The following is a 21,288-nucleotide window of genomic DNA, read 5'->3' as shown; positions in this document are numbered from 1 at the left end:
AGGTGGATCTCTGAGTTCAAGGCCAGCTTGGTCTACTAAGTAAGCTCCAGGACAGCCAGGGCTGGTACAGAGAAATCCTGTCTCAAAATAATAAAAACAAACAAACAGTAAAGACTGAAATAACAATAACATGTAGAAGGAACAGATGTTTTTCTCCAAATTTTGAGGTTCTGGCCCTTTTCTTTTTATTGAGGATACTTATTTTAAAGAATATTGTTGCCCAAAGGAGAGCGATCTAAGGATAGTAGGCCTGAGAAGATTCTAAACTCTCTAGTTCTTTGAGATAGAATCTCACTAGGTAGGCTGATTGCTTTGAAACTCTGCATAGGGCACGTAGGCCTTGAACATGCAGGTGCACCCACCTTTGCCTCAGCTTGGCTAAGTAAATATTTTGAGTGGCAGGTGTAGAGAGGGATTGGGCAGGCTGAGCCCTAAGCCCCTGAGTTTGAAGTCTGTCCTCTGACTCAGTCAAATGTGGTCTGAGGACTTTGATTGTCATCTGTTAGATATGCAGAATCTGTCTGCCCTCTCAACCTGCAGAACTACTGTCTGCATTTTAATGAGATTCATATGCACACTAAAGTGTAGAGTCCTACCCAGGTTTTCCACTTTGCTTCTGCCTGACCTCCTTTAACCTTTTGCCCCTGGCTGTAGAAATTCTTTGGCTGTAACATTAATATCTAGGCCCTCGGTGTGCTTCATAAAGCAGCACAGAAAGATGAGACTGTTGTTCTATTTTTCAAAGTGTGTGTGTTTGCATGTTTGAGTATGCATGTATGTGAGTGTGCATGTATGTAGAGGCCAGACGTCAAGACAGATGTTATCGTCAGTCATTCTCCGCTATAGAAAGCTCAGGTTGTAATGTCCGTGTGGGCTGTTGTGATCTCTGGGCTGCTGCTTTTGAGATGGAACTCACATGCCACACACCTCACTCGTTGAAAGTACACAGTTTTGACTTTCAGTAGAGTTGTGTGAGCATCTGCACAACCAACTTAGGATATTTTTATCACACCCCCAAAGAAACCTATATCCGTTAGCAGTTACTCACTTTCCTAGACCCCATTCCCAGGTCTAGCCAACGAGTAACCTTCTTGCTCTCGAGATTAGCCTATTCTGATGTTTCACGGAAGTGGAGTACAGTATGTGCTCTTTTGAGACTGATGTCTTTTCACTTAACAGAATATTTTCAAGATTCTTATTTTTAAATTGCTAAATAATGTATCCTTATAACCTGTGGATATTTTGGGCACTTCTGCTTTTTTTCCATTATTGGGCACTTCTGCTTTTTTTCCATTATTAACAATGCTTCCATGAACACTGGTGTATAAATTTGATGTAAATTTAAGTTTTCATTCTTATATCTACCTAGGAGTAGAATTACTAGGTCACTTGGCTACTGTGATAACACTTGGGCTCTGCCTGTTTTTCCAAGCACTTGCACCACGGTATAGTCTCACCAGAGATGTATAAAGTTCTGACTTCACTCAGAACTGTATCTTCTGCTTTATGATTGTGATCTTCGTAGTGGGCGGCCTTGCTTTGTATTTTCCTAGTGGCCAGTGATGGTAACCATCTTTGCTTGTCTTTCTGTGTGTGTTGTGTCCATAATCACAAGTTCCACATTTTTTTTTAAATTCAGCCAATCACAAATCAAAAATACTTTTAAAAAACTGCATCTGGGGCCTAGAGAGTGCTTACTGCTCTGGCCAAAGACCAGAGTTTGGTTCCCAGCACCCATGGGTAGCTAACGACTGCCTATCCCCATCTTAGGAACCCAAGGTTCTTTTCTGACCTTCATGGGCATATGCACATGGGCGCGCGCGCGCGCACACACACACACACACACACACACAAAGTTACACTTGGACTGAATATGTGGTTATTTTTTTTCCTTTCTTGTCACTATCCCCTAAATAATCAAACAAAACAGCTCTTTGCATAGTTGTTCTCATGAAATTAAGTAATATAGCAGAGACTCTCAAAATTTAGAAAGGTGCACCTCAGTTATATTCAAACTCTACATCATTTTATGCCAGTTTTGATTTGGTTTGGTGTTTTGAGACAGGGTTTCTGTATGTAGCCCTGCCTTGCCTGGATCTTGTTTTATAGACCAGACTGGCCTCAGACTCACAGAGATTCTCCTGCCTCTGCCTCCCGAGTATTGGGATTAAAGGCATGTACCACCATGCATTTTTTTTTAAATATCATTTTATGTCAGAACTCATATGTCTATGGGAAATCCTGGAACTAATTCCTCAGACATGGAGGAACAATAGCATGTGGGGGAGGGGGAGTGTGAATTTGTGTTTGGTGTATGTGTGTGAGTATGAAATGTGGTGTATGTGAATATGTGAGTGTGTGTATGGTGTGGTGTATATGATATTGAGCATTGAACACAAGACCTCACATATGCTGGGTTAGCTTTCTATCACTAATAGCCCCAGATCCTTTTGTACTATTATAATTTTTAAATACGTTTATTTATTTACTTCGTAGGGGAGGGGAACATGTATATGCTGTGGCCCATGTGGAGGCCAGAGAATAGCCTTCAGGAGTCAGTTCTCCTTCTACCATGTGAGGTCCCAACTTTGAATTCAGGTTGCCAGTTTTAACAGCAGTCCCCGAACCCCCCTGACCCATCATACTGGCCCAGTACTTACTGTTTTGGGGACTAAGTTACTTAGGCTGGCCTTGAACTCACGCTATAGCCCAGAAAGACATTGAGCTTGGAACCCTTCTGCTTCAGTTTCTTCATGACTAGGATTACAAGCTTGTGTTACCAGGTCCAGCATATTTTTTGGTTTTTTGTTTTGTTTTGTTTTTTGTTTTTTGAGAACTCTCTGCTCAAATCCTTTGCCCAACCTACTTTCAATTGGCCTGTCCTGTATTATTAAATTGTAAAGGTGCTTTATGTTCCTGATGAAAGTTACTTATTTTTTTTCAATGTTGTAGGATTCTATTATTTTTCTGAGAGTATCCTTATAGGTATAGAAGGTTTTCCTTTTGCTGAGACTGTCATCAGGAGGTCGTGTATTGAGTGTTCATTGAGTACTGTTGATGCCGGGCACTGTGCCGGCCACCAGGAGTCCAGCTCTGTCCCCTATGAGGCTTCCAGTTTAGCTTTCAGGTTTCTTTCCTCTCCTCAGGGGTTCTGGGGCTGATATGATATTTTTTTGTTATGCAAAATAAGGGCAGATTGGCTAATCAGAATCAAATGGAAATGTTTTCAGGATTGATAACATAACATATCCAGTTAATGACTTAGCAATAGTTCAGCAGGTTATTTGGAGATAATGAAGAATTTTAGGACCCTGAAAACCTGGGCTGTAATTTGATAGTAGAAATGATTTTCAGTTTTATCATTAAAAGATTAAGATGACCAGCAGTTTTGCCTATGAAACTGTTGAGGAGGTTTTTAGACTTTCCTGTGATTTAGTGTGAACTGTGCAGCATCCATTATAGTACCACGTTCAAGTTTAAATGCCCAAGCTGGAGGCTGCAAATACAACAGAAGCCGTATTCAGTAAAGCACATCTTTTAAACTGCGTGCCTGTTGAGACCTTGTCTTTCTTTCCCCAGGTAAAAGATGCCTACTTTCCGCAGCATACGTGGACAGCCACCAGTGGGAAGCCAGAGAGAAGGAGCAATACCACCTGGGTAGGTGCTGCTGTGTTCTGTCACTTGTCCTCATGTCTCACATGAAACTTGAATGGAAAGATAGTTTTACGATGGCTCAGCTCACAGAAGTACGTTTTACGTCCTGAAAGGAATCACTTTTGCTGACCCTGCGTCCCTCGTACTGCCTTTGTTATTTGCTGAGCTTGTGTAAGCGATTCCTTCTTGCTTTTCATTCATCAAGTCGTGTAGTTTTCACACAGCCTGTCTCCATTTTATGGAATTTTATACTTTGTACTATTTTTTTTTTTTTTAATTTTTAATCTCATTGTTTTCTTAACTATCTTTGCCAAGTGACAGATCTGGAAGAAAGTGTCTTCCCAGGAGTAAGCTCACACTTTACCCTCTGTTCCCCTTCTTCCTTTGTCATAGTTCACAGATGGTGGCCTTTTGTGTAAATGCTACCAAGGCCTAAAAGAAGCCACTGACCGCACAAGCACATTTTACAAATGTACTAGCATACTTGTGAATGACTGCCCTGCCACGCATAGGCCACCGCCAGGACACTGCGGACTGAACAGATAGGAGGTGGGGTATGAGACTCTTGGTGTGCGCGTGAATCCCAGTGCTGGCCTAACACCACCCCACCCTTGTACTTGTGTCAGACAGAGCAAAGGGCGGGGACATAGCTGTCAGCTCTGAACGCCTTTTGGATGTTCAGAATGGTCATGGTCTCCCCTGAGCATGTGAGCTGCAGAGTTGGCCAGCAGCTCTAGAAAGGGTGTGTGGGCAGGGCCAGGCAAAGCAGAGCAGGGCAGGGTGCGAAGGTGAGTGGTCGAGCCCTCCATAGGGAACTTACAGTCTGACTCTCGCTTTAAAGGACTGGCACAGCCTTTTAAATCAGCACTATTTACTCTCTTGAAATTAACTTCAAAGCAAATATGTTTCCATACATAACACTTTTCAAATTTATATAATTACCATGATAGAAAAAAGAAAAACGAAGTTATTTGGCATATAGTAGTATTTGGAAATGTAATGAGATATTTAGGCCTCACCAAGGATTCGGAAGTAACTATGTCCTTGCATTCTCCATGCAAGGCACACACACAGTGGACAATGGCATGGACATGGCAAGTGGCCGTAGAGTGACAATTTTATTTATAAAATGAGTGTTTTTAGGTAAAACTCTGGATAGCACAAAAGTCTGTCCTCAGTCAGTTTGCATTGAAGATGCGTTAATGAAAAATGCAGCTTACTTTTATTTATGAAAGAAGTACTTTGTGTTTATATGTAAAACGAATTAGTTTGCTAATTAGAAACAGGTCTCTCACTCAACTTAGAGGTGAGTTGATGACCAGCAAACCCAAGCAAGCTTCCCATCTGTACCCCAGCCCCCCAGGAATGGTTCTAGACCTGCACGCAGCCGTCAGGGCTTTTTCTGTGGGTGTTGGGGATTCACACTCAAGTTTTCATGCGTATACAGCAAGTACTCTTAGTTGCTGAGCCATATCCTAGCCCCTGGGAAGAATTTTCAACTTACAGAAAATTAGCAAGTTCCTCCCTACCCTTTGCCCATCCTCACTTTTTTTTTCTTTTTTTTTTTTTTGATTTTTCGAGACAGGGTTTCTCTGTAGCTTTTGGTTCCTGTCCTGGAACTAGCTCTTGTAGACCAGGCTGGTCTCGAACTCACAGAGATCCACCTGTCTCTGCCTCCCGAGTGCTGGGATTAAAGGCGTGCACCACCACTGCCCGGCAGTTCCATCTTCACTTTTTGTTACCATTTTGATGTATTTGTTTTTGCTTTTTCATTCTGTTTTGTGTGTGTGTGTGTGTGCCTGCGTGACTTACTGTGTCCCTGTCAGAGGTCAGAGGTGTGCACATGCTATCTTTTTAATTATCTGATTTTGTTTCACACATTATATAGCCATCTTAAATTCTTCAGCATGTATTACCCAACATATTATATACCATAGTACATTTTTTTGACTTCATTAATTCTTTTTTTCCTATCTTTTCTGTCACTTGACTCCAAAAATGTCCTTTACCACATTTTTCTCCTCTAATACAGGAACCATTTCAGGTTCACATTGCATTTAAATCAAGTCTCCTTTAATTTGAAATTATTCCTTCTCCTCTTTTTAGTGGTTAAACTCCAGTCTGCCTCCCCAGGCGCACTACTCTTTGCTGCTGTGACCCTGTCGGTGTGTCATCTGGACATCTGTGTGCCTGCACTAGCCGTGTGAGCGCCCGTCTCCTGTCACTGTGTCTGATTTCTCCACTGCAGCCTTGGCTGGTTTTTCTCCCTCTTGACTAGCAGTCTAGAAGTAGGGGGACATTAACATAGTGATGATAGCCTGATTCTGTACCGTGAAGGCTGCAAGGTGATGGTTTCCTGACTCCACCCCCTTCCATACTATTGCTCAGCTCTGTCTTCTGAGGCAGCAGACCTTGCTTTTGTGCTTTTTTCTCAGTTATCTGTCATTGACATTTTGTTGGTTTATGGGTTTTTTTTAATGGTGCATTGCTGTCATGATTTATTTGGAAGGCTGGTGTCCCAGCCTTCCTGGCTGGTAGTGTGAGTGCTTTCCAGTCAGTTTCCATGTTCTCGTTCTCCTCACTTGCTTCTCACTCGCCTCAGTGCACTGTAGGCCATTTTGCCTCCCTTCCCTGGCTCTGCACCCAGCCCTCTTGGGAACACTTGTCCCTTTAGTGGGGAGTGCTATTAGAAGCAAGATCTGGGTGTTAGATGTTCCTTGATCCTTACCCAGAAATAAGTTCACACCAATACCTTGCTCTCCATCCATTTGCAAGGGTTTTCCCCAGGCCTTGCTGTAGTCTCCCTTCTATGCTTAGATCTTGGCTCCAGGCAGAGGCAGGGTTTTGTGGGGAGAGTCCACAGCATTGCACGGTATACAGTTCTCTGTCTTCTATCCAAAAAGTACCAGCTGTGCCTTCCAGTCATCGTGAAAGTCATAAATAACCTACACATTATGTGAAGGCGCCCTCTGAAGTCAGTCTCTTCATAAAAGCCACTGTTCTAGTGATAATTCCAGTGTGGCTTCAAATAATTACATAGCAAAGATCGTTCTCGTGTGCCGTACGTGAATTATCCACAGTGCTTGGAAATACAAGTAAAGGAATGATGCATTCTGGGAAAGCTTTTTAAATGTTTTCCTAGGTGTGGAGGAAAGATGAGGAAGAGGAGACAGCCACTATATGTGCCTTGTGTTAGGGATAGTTATTAGATCTATTAGATGGACACAAATCCAGGCATCTTTGTCCTGGCTACGTGAATAAACAATTTGCTTGCCAAAGCATGAGGCTGATAATGTGTAACACATAAATATCATGGGGCAGTTGTCCCTTCTCTGTTAAAAGCAATACTTGGGAAAGCAGAGTAAATTACCATTTACTGAACACCTCCAGGCATTTTTGCCCCTCCCCCTCCGCCTTCAGTACCTTGCTACACCCAGTCAGAACTGTTTTCCTACTTTTTTTTTTTTTTTTTTTTTTTTTTTTTAGAAACAGTTTCTTTGTGTAACCCAGGTTATCCTGGAACTAGTTCTGTAGACCAGGCTGGGCTTCGTACTCAATAGAGATTCCCCTGCCTCTGCCTCCTGAGTGCTGGGATCAAAGGCATGTGCCACCACCGCCTGGCATGTTATCTGGCCTTGTTGCCTTCCTTAAGAAGTGTGATGTGGATTGTGCACCCAAGAGGCTGGCATCTGGGTTTGTGTCTCAATTTTACCACTTTCATCTGTCGCTGTCCGTGTCTATAGCCATAAATTGAGGGTGTGTGGTGTCTGCCTTAGTTCCTAAACATTCATCTTAGAAATATGTGTAATGAGTAAGTCCCTGAGTCCCTTGTGTCTGACCCTGTATATATTATTTGATGTGAAGTAAAGTTTGAATTCAGACTGTTTGGAAGAAAAAGGAACCTTCAGAGACCGTGTTATCCCATTGTGTAACTGCTCCCACCTCTGATTCATACAACCCCATTTTTCTGTGTGTCATGACTGCTTGCTTTAACAAGGTTGAAATCTGATCCTGCCTGCTGCCTGCTCCGGGTGCTCCTGTGGCTGCGTACCCGCTGATCAGGCAGTAGATGGCAGTATGGTCCTTGAGAGAAATGCTCTTCCTTCTGCGCTGGGCGCGGACCTATCGGGGAGCGTGCGTTCATGTGGAGCGCCGTGATTGGGCACCGCGATGAGAGGTCCGTGAGGTGGTGAGTTCGGGCTCGCTAATTGGAGGAGGGAGGAGGGCCGATATGAGGCCTTTGTTCCTGTGGCCTCCCATTGGTGCGGCAGCCGGTGTGTGGTGTCTTTGGCACGGCCCGCTGGTCCTGGGGAGGTCCTTGAAGGAGAGTGTCCTTGAGCGTTTCTCTTTTCTTGACGGTTGCTTGTTGCTTTGCCTTGTGCATTCCAAAAGATGCACAGATCGTCTGCAATGAATTAGCACCAAGTGAGCACACCCGAGTAAGAGGTGGAGCATTCGTCTTGCTTTCCTTGGAAACACCTGAGCTCCTGACTTGTTTAGGCTACCTTATAAGAGTTTAAATGAGAAAGTGTAAAGCAGAAAAGATAATAATGTAACGAACTCCCGTTACCCGCTGTCTCAGCAATTATAAGCGCTGAGCCTTTTTTCTCTTTCTGCACCCCTACCTAATCCTTTGAATTAAGACAGGCCCAAGGAAGCAAATGGTGGAGAGAGGAATATGTTTTCTGTATTTCAAAAGATGTTTTTAAAGCCATTGTTAAATATATAAAGCATTCATGTGGATATGAAATAACCAGCTTTCAGTATTCAGCCTCTGCCTCCCAAGTGCTGGGACTGGATGTGTGCACCACCATGCCCGACCAGTTTTTGGTATTCTTGTTTGTTTGTTTTTTTTTTCAGACAGGGTTTCTCCTAGCTTTGGAGCCTGTCCTGGAACTAGCTCTTATAGATCAGGCTGGCCTTGAACTCACAGAGGTCAGCCGCCCGCCCCTGCCTCCCGAGTGCTGGTATTAAAGGCGTGCGCCACCACTGCCTGGCTCAGTTTCTGGTATTTTTATAAGTACTTTGAACAAGGACCCAACTGGAGCATGGCAGTAAAGTTGGTTGTCCTTTTCTTGACTCTTTAATAAAATCTGTTTGTAGAAACATGAAGGTGAACCTGATACAACAGTTAACAATTAGATTTCATCTATATCCTATTCCCTTTCATCAGTCTGCTTAAGTAAATCAGCTACCTAATCATTTCATGTGTATTTGATACATATCTCCAAAAGATGAGTATTTTAAGGATAACTCTAATGCCATCATTAAATATTATACATTCACATTTCCTCATGTGCCTCATATCTTTAATATGTTTTCTTCATTTACAGAGGACTTCCTGTGGCACACTCGTGCAGACTGGCCCTTTGTAGATCACCTCACATTCTAGGTTTGCTGAAGTCATCTTTGTGGTGCTGTGTGATATGTCTGTCTGGTTTCCGTCTGTCCTGTGTAAACAGCGGTTGTAAATCACCAGGATTGTCAGATTCGGGGCTTGTTCTGTGGTTTTGGTTTCTTTTTGTCTTAAGCACAACACAGTAACTGTTTACCTCTGTCAGGACACACAGGCATTTGTCTGTCCCTCTGGCGGGTGAAGACCCTGGTGATTCTGCCTGCTCCATTATTTCCTTAGGAGGGCAAACCGTTACTGTGTATTTCTGTCATTTGTTCCTTGTTTACTACCAAGAAAAATGCAGTAAGTTTTTCCTTCATTAGCATTTTAATTATCCATGATAGAATTTGTACCTAAGAGGCAATTTCAAAATACCCTCCAAAGGCGATTGCCATTATAAACTTACAGATTTGTTTTTGTTTGTCTGTTTGTTTGTTTTCCCCCGGACAGGGTTTCTCTGTGTAGCTCTGGCTGTTTTGGAATTTACTATGTAGATCTGGCTGGCCTTGAACTCAGATCTGCAGGCCTCTGCCTCCCCAATGCTGGGATCAAAGGCAGAGGCCACTTTTGTTCTTGGTAACTGCTGTTTCTGCAGAGGCCTTATAACTGAGCATGTTACAGCTGAGAGCTGTTTGCTTCGACTGTTGTCTGTGGAGGCCTTTGGCTCCAGACTGCTGTCCATAGAGGTCTAGGACGAGGTTGGCTAGGTTGTGTTGTTACCTTCAGCTGGCAGTTCAGAGGTGAGTCTGACTTGAGCGTATGGTCCTTCTCATTTCCAGATGTGTGAATGCACACCTCGCTTGTGCATTTGTCCGTTAGTGATCCGTTTGTTTAACACAGAAGCACAAATAGAAGGAAATCTGAAAGTCTGTACGATTGACTCCCTTATGTTTTACTGTTTCTGCTTCCTTTAGTAACTTCATTGTTTAGGTGTCTGTGTTCTGTTCTTTTTTGCCTTTTAAAATGGGAGAAACAAACACAGTTGCAGCCTATTTCCTGAGATGCTGTCCTCTAGTGAGTGCAGTCGCAGCCTGTGTCCATTCTTTAGGAGAAAGGGGCTGCTGTTGCCCTGTGGGGAGAAACCACAGGTGATAGGAACCCCTCTGGGTTGGTAGCTTCCTTCCAGGACCTTTCCTTTCTTCACCGGCTTTCCTTAGCACTGAAACCACGCCTCACGGTGGCTCCTTTTCCAGTGTCTGTGACTGGCTTTGTGATCACTGAGAAGCTTGCCACAGTCTTCTGAGAATTCTGTTTACTGTGATGCTGTGGTACTGTGGCGTGTGCTGGATTAAAATTAATTTCCTGGTAAAGTCATGTAATGACCCGCCTTTCAAAGCCCTCATTTTGTCTGTAGACTTTTGCATCTGATAGTGTCTCACAGTTCTGTCTGTAGCCTTTTGGCTGCTGTTCTCCTAGTAAATGTTTTTGCATTTATTTCCAGTTTTTCTATGTTCCTATGATTTATACACCTAGATTTTTGGTCGTGACCTATCTGGCATTCATTTCCTGATTGGTGGTATATCTGGACTTATTTTTGGTCATGTTTTGTGGTTAGTATTATCTCGTATCTTTTGTTGCTGTTGCTTTTGCTTTTATTTTTGTCTTGGGTTGGAAGAATCCATAATGTTATATATTTCTGCAATGCAAAAGGCCAAATCAGACCAGATTAAAAACAGATAAATGCATGTTCATTGGGTGTTGTTCCTGGGTGGATTGCCTGTCCTAAAGAACCGGGCCAGAGAAGTCACGTGCCTGGGCTAAGGCAGGGAGGTTTTATAGATCTTAGACAAGGGTGATGGCGTGCAGGCTCTAGCCCAGCGAGAGACCCTGCTTAGAGAAAACAGTGTGGATGGTGCCTGAGGATTCGAATGACACTGGTGCTGGCCTGTGACCGCCACACCCATCCTAGGCCGTGCACACGAGAATATGGACACAGGCACACAAACCCTCAGCTGTTTTCTCATCGCTTGTCATCTCACCTCATTCTCTTCATTTGCTTTTTTGGACATTAAATTAAATTTATTTCAGAAATTGTCCTATTTTCAGTGTCTCTTAATAGCATCCTATTGCATTCTGTGTAATTTTGCCCCAGTCTGATTTTCAATTCACTCGTTCTCACGTGTGTCTAACCTGCTCCTCAGCTCACCGTTCGTTTGCTCACTTGCTTTGGAGACAGCCTCATGATGTGCCCTGCAGGCTGTCCTCAAACTTGCGCTCCTCTTGCTTCCGACTTTGGGGTGCTAGTATTGTAGACAGACAGCACTATGCCTGTTTTTATTTCCTGTTCTGTCCCAGCTATCCTTTTTTTTTTTTTTTTTTTTTTTTTGAGATTTCTTGCAGTATTTACATAAAAACAAGCCATGCCTAAAGCATACAGTTTAATAAATTTTGGCAAATGTGGGCTCTGGGCTCTGTCTGACCTTACACGCCACAGTCCTGTCACCCTTCAAAGGCAGTCTTCTCTGGTCCCTGAAAACCCTTCCCTCCTTTCTGCTCCGTACCCAGACTCCCAGGAAATGACTGATGTGCTTCTTGTCATTTAAATTAGCCATTTTTAGATTGTGTGTAAACGGACACCCCTTTTAATAAAATCCTTAGCTTGGCATATTCTGAAGGCTTCAGAGGCACCAGGGCTGACTTGTGCTTTAGAATGGTCGGGGACCAGCAGTCCTTGTTTTGGGGGCATTGTTTTCCAGTTTCTCTCCAGTACCAATGCAGCTCCAGCCTGACTGTACAGGAGCCCACAACCAGCCTCACCTTTTACAGAGGCTTGATTCTTACCCTCGGATGCTGCCCGTTATTAAAACCAGGGCTCCGTGCCACAGGGTCTCCCTGTGTCCCGGGGTGACTGCCATTGATTACTTCCTCAAGCCCTCCAGGTGTGAGTTTCCGTGTGCCCTCTGGCAATTGTATCTACCTTTTTCAAAGCTCAGTTTTATGTGTGAGAAATAATTACTATTGTTTTTATGGTAAGAAGGGTGGTTAAAACAATATAGTTCATTTTATTTCAGAAATAGAATTTCTTAGTATTTTATTTGAGCTTAGACACCATATCCAGAACCTGCTTCCCTCCCTCCATGGCAGTTCTTACACATCTCACAGTCATCTCAGCTGGCTGTACTACCAGCTGCTGGCTCTGTTGCTAATAGACTTGGATGGCACTGGTTTACTGCAAGCCTATAGAATATGGGGGGAGGCCTGGAAATTCACAGGTTTGTTTCTGGTTTTGTTTTTATGTCTTTCTCCTACTCCCACCCCCAGACAGGTTTCTCAGTATAGCCCTGGCTGTCCTGGAACTCGCTTTGTAGGGCAGGCTGGCCTCGAACTCAGAGATCTGCCTGCCTCCACCTCCCAGTGCTGGGATTAAAGGTGTGGGCCACTACCATTCTGCTTACAGTTTTAGGGAGTCCACTCCATCATTATAAAAAGTCAGTCTCCTCACTAAAGCCTTTTATGTCCTTAGATCCTCAGTGTTATTGCTGTCTTCAAACAAGAACACTTCACTACTATCTTATGTTCCATCTTCTAAATGTAATTCAACATCATGTAGTTGAAATGCTGCTAAATGAAGAATTCTTATTTCAGGTCCATTTCCCCATAGTCTACGATGTTCACAACCACCAGCCTCAGTGTATATTCCTGGGGAGCTAAGAACCTAGGAAAACAACACCTTTGGCACAGCCCATTGAACAGAACTCGGGCATCTGTTGGCCCCTCACTAATGCATAAAGTGTGACTGGCTGTGGAAGGCCACAGTCCAGAAGCCTGTGGTGCTGGCCCTCCGTACGCTGCAGCTGTCCCGCTTTCCTGGCCCTCCAGCCCTTCGCTGTTTTCTGCCTCATTCATCACACCAGCGCTGTAATGCGAGGTGATTGGTCACATAGTGTGTTTGCAGCGAACCTTTCTGACTGCAGTATGTAAATGTTATTCATCAGATGCGGGCTCTGCAGCTGTTTGTTGCCTTTATTGAAGCCCTGGCCAATTCCCCTTGACTGAAGACGCCTGGGTGTGAAGGCTTCAGATAGGCTCTGGTTACCATGCTTGGAGGTGATCAGCGAAGGTTTCTTCTCGTGGAGTTGGACAGACATATACTCTGCCTTTCCTTACAGAGGCACCTTATTGATTCATTTTTGAGCTAAATTTGTATTTTTTGTAATTATTATTTTGCATTCCCTAGTTGAATAAGTCATTTAAAACTGTGACTGACGTCGGCTGTTCTCAATTTCTGAAAAAGCAAGTGTGAGCCTGCTTTGATACTGACTTTGTCATGTTCGCAGCCTTCTGGCAGGAGTCGAGTCTGGTGGATTTTCCTGGAGAAATGTGTATATTTAACACGGTTCTTTCTCCTTTGTCTTCACAGCTGATCTCGCTTCGTTAATGGACAAAGCATATGAAAGGAAGTTGCCTGTTAGTTCTTTGTCAATATCTCGGGTAAGACCATTTTAAAAGAAAGTAGCCTGTTAATTCTTTAGCAGTGCCACAGGTAGGAACATTTCAATCGTGTTTTCAAAGGAGACAAGCAAGACTGTAGACAAGGCCGTGTTGTAGAAGTAGTGGTCACCATGGGAACTGTCTTACCACAGTGCAGTATGTTTTTATAATTACAACAGATATTGTATGATGTAGTGGCTGAAGTGAAAGGAAATAAACACACCAGACTCAAGTTAGCAATCGCTGATTGTTTTTTCGTCTGGTTACATTATTTCGTGTTTTTAAAGTTACTGTGTCCTCTAGTGTGAGAGCAGAAAACAGGCGTTCAGTAGCTGACCACCATCTATGGAAGAATGGCTGCTGACATTAAACTGCTTGCTGCTAGATAGTGGGGAGGAGGAGATCAGGCGACAGTCGGGACCAGTCATGGTGGAGCCACTCTGGAGCCCTTCCGTGGCGGTCGCTCTTCTAGTTTCTTGCCATGCATCATGTATGTTCGTTTGCATAGGAGCGTGGTGTAGGTAACTCCAGATCCAGCACAGCTTCCAAGAAGAAAGGCGGGAACATCAAAGGCGGGATGTGCTGGTCCCGTCTCGATGGTGACTTCAGGTTACCAGGCTGGAAGTGATAGGCTCCTCCAGTGGGAGGGGGAGGAGAGCTCTTGCCTTCCAGTCCTGTCCTTCCTCTGTGCCTTTGACCCTCTTCATAGGGAGGCAGTTCCGCTGTCATCACTTGGGTTTAAGGGACTCCTGTCTGTCAGAGTGGAGAACTGGGAAACCATGGTTTTGAGGGTGGCACCTGTCTGTGAACTGTAATGTCTGGTTTTTGTTCAGGCAACACTTGGAACTTCAATGAGCTTTTATGTGGGTGCACGCTCCAGCCTGAGACTCAAACTCCTCAGGGTGGAAGCCTGTAGCTGTTTATACAGATGGGGCAAGGAAGTCCCAGAGGGGCTGTGCCATCTGTTTGTGCCACAGCAAGCTCTCAGGAGAGCTGGTTCTCCAGCACAGGGCCTGTGTTTGGACCACATGTTATCTGCCCTTTAATGGATTTCTAAATCAAACCCATAGGTCCTGATTCTTTTTAGAAAGTCTCCCTTTTTCCTCCCTTCTCTCTCTCTTTCTGAGGTTCTGGTTATACTCTCAGCATCCCTGGGCTCTTCCTCTCTCTTCCTCTTCTGATTGCCCACTTGAGAGCAGAATCCATCCTTGGATAATAGTTTCTGCTCATTCAGATCATAGGTAAGGAACGTACTCACAGATTTTTCCACTTTTTCTTCTCAAGTGCTGGAGATTGAACTGAGAGCCTCATAAACGTTAGTCAAGTGCTCTTTACCAGTGAGCTGCATCCCCAGGCCCAATGCTTAGTAGATTTTGTAGCCTGAAAGGAGCCTCCAGTCCTAAAGCGATTGTTCCATACCAACTCTAAAGTCAGAGTCAAAGTGGTTACACACCAAATTCTCTACACTTAGATGCTATGCTCTGAACAGTATTGTTCCAACCTTTAACGTCCCTACCATTTCAACTACGTATTCCATGTGTTTGGAGGAGAGACAGGGACAGAGGTGATGATAGCTGTAAACAATACTGTACAGAGCTCTCCTCCAGTGTGAACAAGGGCGGGTTTGGCTTTTCCTGGGTGCTTTCCTGTTGGTGGTTTTGTTTTGGAACAACGTTGTGCTATACATAGAGGAGAAGCTATGGTATCTGATTTGTTTTCACCAGTGTGACGGGTTTTCAGAAAGGAACCATACCATTGGACCATCGTCCCAATAAAAAGAGTACATGTCTTTAAAGATCAGTGTATGAACTTGACCAAACATGGCATAATTTGTATTTAACAAAGGTTTTTTTTTTCCTTTAGTTTGTGGACAACATTTCATCTCGAGAAGATATAGATTCTGCAGAGTACTATCTTTACAAGTAAGCTCCCTGCCCGCCTCTGCTTCACACCCACTTCTAACACTGGGTGTTTTTCTTCTTTTGTAGTACTGAGAAATGTGTGTGTGTGTGTGTGTGTGTGTGTGTGTGTGTGTGAGATTGAATCCAGTTGCATGTGGTCTAGAGCATTAACAGAAGATTCATGTAGTTGCTTATAGCAAGGAGCCGCTTGTTCGTCCTGGCCGCCCAGAATCAAAATAATCACACAGAAACTATACTCATTAAATCACTGCTTGGCCCATTAGCTCTAACTTCTTTTTTTTTTTTTTTTTAAGATTTTATTTATTATGTATACGGTATTCTGCCTGCATGTACACCTGCAGGCCAGAAGAGGGAACCAGATCTCATAGATGGTTGTGAGCCATCATGTGATTGCTGGGACTTGAACTCAGAACCTCTGGAAGAGCAGTCAGTGCTCTCAACCTCTGAGCCATCTCTCCAGCCCTAGCTCTATCTTCTTTTTGGCTAACTCTTACATATTAGTTTAACCAATTTCTATTAGTTTGTGTATTGCCATGAGGCTGTGTCTTACCGGGTAAAATTTCCAGCATCTGTCTCCGGCAGCTCCATGGCATTTCTCTCTGACTTTGCCTTCTTCCTCCCAGCATTCCGTTTAGTTTTTCCCGCCTAGCTCTGTCCCCTACAGCTCTGCTATAGGCCCAAAGCAGTTCTTTTATTAAACAATGAAAGCAACACATAGGCAGAAGGACCTCCTACACCAGTTGCTGGTTTCTGTCTTCGTGTAGACCATGTATATAAGACTGTTGCTTGCTTCAAATCTACGCTGCTGTGATTTGGCATCTCATCATTTGCTTTAATCAAAACTAATGTTCTTATTAAGGTATCTTTTTAAAAAAAAACCCTGTTCTTTATCGAGAAAATTAGCTTATTTTCTCAAGCTTTTTGTTTTTTAAGAAACTTTTTTTTTGTGACACAGTGGATACTTTTATGTGTGTGAGAGTTGGGCAAACCAGGCAAGGATAGTGATAGTGATGCTTGCTCATTGTCTAAATGTCTGCTTCCCAGCCTCGGAGAAGTACAAAACATATTAAGGCCTCAGGAAAGCTTCTGTAAACATTGGCAGTTAGAAACTGTGAACTCCTGGTGTTTCTCTCCAGTAGAGTCAGAGGTTAAGCTTGGACACCAAAGAGCTGATTCTCTGAGGTAGGCCTTCTGCGATTGTTGGGCTAACATCTTACAGAGGGACTTTCGACCTCTCAAAATGACCTTCAGATCCCTTGCCTAACATGAAGAAATATCCAGCAACTTCTTAATCTTAAATAGCCCACAGCTTCCGGTTATCCTGCCAGGAGGCAGCATTTCTTACTCCTTGAGGTGTTCCATCACTTAAAGCAGTGGTTCTCAACCTGTAGGTCATGACCTTTTGGGGGTTGAGTGACCCTATCACAGGGGTGGCCTAAAACTGTCATAAAGCACATATTTACATTATGATTCATAAGAGTAGCAAAACTATATTTATGAATGAAAATAATTTTTGGTTGGCAGTGACCACAACATGAGGAACTGTGTAAAGGGTTGCAGCATTAGGAAGGTTTAGAAGCACTGGCTTAGAGTAAAACTTATTGCTGCCCATGGCATAAGCCTACCTCCTCCCTTGACACAGCCTGTAGCCACCATCATGTCGTAATTGACCGGTGGAGAGCTGATGGACTTTCTGCCATGGAATCTGGGCACGGTAGCAGCAGGTCCCAGGACTTGTGGCACACACACATACCCTTCTCATCTTCTCATCCCTGGAGAACATTTGAAATCTCCAAATATCACAGACATGAAAGCTTGGGAACTCCAGCTTCACAGGGTACCAGGGATCTTTATAGAAGGGCTTCTTTTGAGGCAGCAGGAGGGACAACAAACATCTGGACATTTGCTGTGGGCCGTGCACCGCTCTTGGGAGCCAGCCACTCTGGGATCCTCCGCTCATGGTAGAAAAGGAAACGTGGAGGAAAAGGAGTGGGCGCTCTCGTTACCACAGCAAACTGGGGTGCTTAAGGCAGCCTGTGTGTAGACAGAAACCCGAAAACAGTGATACTCTGCTGCTGACGGGAAAATCAGCAAGAATGGAAGTGATTCAGACAGTGGGAAGGCTAAAGCTAAGTGAGAGCCAACACTCGGAAAACAGGCCGTGCCAGGAGCACCAACAGTGGCTGGTGTGGCAGAGACTTCGGCTCATGTATGGCATGGGGACAGTAGGACCTGAGGCAGAGGCTCAGGGTACTCAGAGTGGGTGTGGTTTGACTGGGAGCCTGGGGAAACCGGCCTGAGAGTATGCACATGCACGCTCTTCTAGGAGTGGTCCTGGGACCCTCTGAGACACCTGGGGCGTGGGTGGGGAAATGAGAACCGTGAGAGGCCCCACTGTGCTGCCACAGGCCCAGCTACTCTGTGGCTTCTGCCAGAGAAGCCATCCCTCCTGCTACTTTCTATATTGGGGTCTGCAGAGAGCATTTTATAGATATCTGCAAATTGGGTAAGCATAAAAGTCACATTTTCGTCTCTCAATAATGCTTAGCATTTTCTTTGACTATGAGTATAGATGACAGATGCTGTCACTATTTGAAGCATTTGTCTTTCTCACCAATTAAAGTCATTGACTTTTTTTTTTAATCATATCACATTTGTAGCAGAATTCCAAAAACTGTGCTCATCACAGCTCAGAAGCTGGTGATTAGGCTGCTCCTGGCTCTGGGTCCCAGCGCTGATGGTACAGCGCATATGCTGCCTTACCTGGAACTTCTTAGTGTCTCGATAACTGTCTCTCAGTGTAATTGGGTTCAGTTGTAAAAAAGCCCATTTGGAGAAGGGTCCACACCTGCCAGAGGGCTCACAGTGTAAAATATGAAAGGTTGAGGGCCTCCTCAGAGAGCTTGTGAGCCATAGGTTCTTTTGCTGGTCTTCGTCCTGCTTCTTCCTGCAGGCCTTTTCAAGTATTCTATCTTTGTTTTCTTTTCATACAAATACTTGATTTTCTTATTCCAGCTTGCCCCGTGAAGGAAGGCAAATGCGTGACTGATAGGTACCCTGTCTCCAAATGAAAGGTTGGGTATAGTCCGTCCCGATGAGGTGGGCGAGAAGACTCTGCAGGCCCCAGCAGGCTGTCTAATCTGCAGCAGAATGATCCTTCCCGCAGGGTGACAGGCCTCTCCAGCTATACAGCTTATTCTCTGTTGAGAATTTTACAGTTCTAAAGGGGCCTGTGGTTTCTAGAAAAACTGTGGTGAATGTTGAATCCATTGCCACACAGTACAAAAGGCTCTAGAGCTTTGGGGACGGATCTTTTTTCCCAGAGTCAGACTCCTGTGTTGTCGTGGAGAGCAGCATGCTGCCCAGTAGTGAGAGGAAGGCTAAGTCTGGAGACTGGCTATGGTGGGGTTGCACGTCCATCCATCTGTGTCGTGGCCTCCAGCGTCCTTCAGCAGTTGCTCAGCTGACCTGGCAGATAGCAGGCGACAGGTCAGAACAGCTGGGATGCGGCAGATGGCAGCCTGCGTGTCTCCAGGTCCTAGGTTGGCAGCCTGTCGAAGAACCAAAATAGCTTCATTTTTCAGTGAGCAGAACTGCTGTGATGGCTCCTTCGAAGGCGGGGTTGGAGGAACCTGTGCCTGTGGGGACAGGGAGGGAGGGTTTGTTAGGAGTGAGCTGCGTGCAAAGTCACACAGCAGTAGCTTTCCTCTGAGGGCTGCTTAGCTCTCTTAAGTTTCTCTGCTAATGTATTACTTCGTCTCTGAAACTCACACTTGTTTTTTAAGTCTAAAAGTCGTTGGGCAGCAAGCAAACCTAGAGCTTTTTTAGAAACAGTTCCCTGCTTTAACTCTGCTGTAGTTGTTTTTATTTGCCAATCCTTACCCCACGCCTGAGAGACAGTCAATTATTATTAATGTTCTGTATCAGACAGTAGCAAATTGACAAATTTGGTTCCTGTCTGACCAGAGATTCATGGGGCTTGGTGATGAGAATGCGAGACTTTGGCCCCTGCTCCTGCAGTCTGTTCTTTCCCCTCTCATCTAGTTAACAAGAATAGGGTGTGAAGTTCATTTACTTCACTTACGCTTCCCAGTATGGCTTATGTTCCCGTGATCTGAGGTGACTGCTGTCTTTACTACGGTGGGAGGTGATTCCGCATCTGGAGAGTCTCCGCTTTTAGCATAGCAGCCCAGAGTACTAAGAATACCTACAGAGTATCCATCTTGTATAGACGTGTCTTTTTGTTTTTCTGGGGTGAATTTGTAGTAGAGTGGCTGGAACATATAGAAGATAGATGTTTAACTTTTAAAGAACTTGACTGCTGTTTTACAAAGTACTTATCCCATTTTATAATCTTAGTGGAATCTCATTCCTGACAGATTAAGCTGGATCAATGTGTATTTATTTTGGCTTAAATTTGTAATTGCCTGATGATTTCCTCCTTTGGCAAATTGTTCAAATTTTTCACCCTGTTCTGGGGGTTATTTTCTTTTTACTGAATTTGAAAATTCCTTTTACTCAGTCTTGTGTTTTCATTCACTTAATATATTTTTCAAAGTATGGTTTCAACTTCAATGGAAATCCAATTCTTCATGTTTTTTTTTCTTTTGTTTTTGGTATTCTCTAAGAAATCTTTGTCCAATTCAACACCGTAGATATTTTTCTGATATTTGTTTTAGAATATTGTATTTTGTAATTTTAGGTTCTAGAGTTAGATCTATAATTAATTATGAGGATTTTTGTTTGTTTGTTTACATAGGATAGAAGATCGGGCTCAGTTTTGTTATTGAAAACACCTGATTTTATCTAGGCCTTTCACTGTAAACATAGCGTTCTTTTTAATTGCCTGGATCCTCTTGGTGATAATTTCTTCAGTGACTGTTCTGTTCTCTGTTTTGCTTCATTTCGTGATACAAAGGTGTCTTGGTAATAGTTTTTAATGTCTTTTCATTAGATAACATGGCTCTTCTACCCTGGCACTGCTTTATCGGAGTTCTTCTGGATAATCAGGTCTTTTCTAGTCTATGTTTATCTACACATGTGCACACGTTTACATCTCTGTCTTTTTAAGATTTATTTTTATTTTGTGTATGAATGCTTTGCTTGGACAAATATATGTCCAAAATGTGCATGTCTGGTGCTGACACAAGAGGGCATCCGATTACCTGAAACTGGAGTTATGGATGGGTGTGAGCTACCATGTGGGTGCTGTGAACCAAACCTTTGACTTCTGCAAGAGCGGCCAGTGTTTGTAACAGCTGATTCATCCTTCCAGCCCACACGTGCATTCTTTCTTGTTTGGTTTGGTTTGGTTTGTTGATACAGGGCCTTAATATGTAGCCTTGACTGCCCTGGAGCTCACTATGTAAACCAGGCTGGCATCAAACTTCTAGAGATCCACCTACCTCTGCCTCCTGAGTGCTGGGATTAAAAACCTGCCACCATGCCTGGTATGCACCCATAATGTTGAGAAACTAGGAACAAACAATTCAACAATATGTATTGAATGTCTATTTATATTCAGAAGAAAAGGGAAAGGGATGAATATAGAGAACACGAGGGGAAAGATTAATTTTGTGAATCAGCCAGTCTTTTTTCCATTGACACAGATAGACTCCTCTGACAGTCTTGGACAGGAAATACAGGAGGACAGTGCCAATTACAGTGTCCCTAAGATGGATCAGCTCTGTGTAAGGCAAGTTCTAAAGCCAATGGGAGATGGAAGAGCATTTTCTTAATTCACTAAAACTGTGGCGTGTTCTAAGGAAGGAAGTACTAATATCACTACAGGTCAAAAAGACTGTAAATTGTTAAGGATGGGTGTATATGTGAAACAGTTCAAAGTCCAGACAAACCCCAAATAGAACAGGTAAACTCACCATATTA

The 21,288-nt window shown here is 43.8% G+C and overlaps 1 protein-coding gene across 1 annotated transcript in view; it reads left to right on the top strand.

Moving 5' to 3' along the window:
- Positions 1-21,288, top strand: part of Mrps27 (mitochondrial ribosomal protein S27) — a 77,527-nt gene that overhangs the window by 2,281 nt on the left and 53,958 nt on the right. The window contains exons 2-4 of the mRNA XM_057789742.1: positions 3,580-3,657; positions 13,410-13,480; positions 15,344-15,402. Coding sequence (XP_057645725.1) covers positions 3,580-3,657; positions 13,410-13,480; positions 15,344-15,402 — 208 coding nt within the window. The remainder of the gene's footprint in view (positions 1-3,579; positions 3,658-13,409; positions 13,481-15,343; positions 15,403-21,288) is intronic.

Source organism: Chionomys nivalis, chromosome 15 (assembly GCF_950005125.1).
Source record: "Chionomys nivalis chromosome 15, mChiNiv1.1, whole genome shotgun sequence".
NCBI classification, from domain to species: domain Eukaryota; kingdom Metazoa; phylum Chordata; class Mammalia; order Rodentia; family Cricetidae; genus Chionomys; species Chionomys nivalis.
Note: the sequence above shows the minus strand (reverse complement) of the source record. Positions and strands in the feature narration are given on the sequence as shown.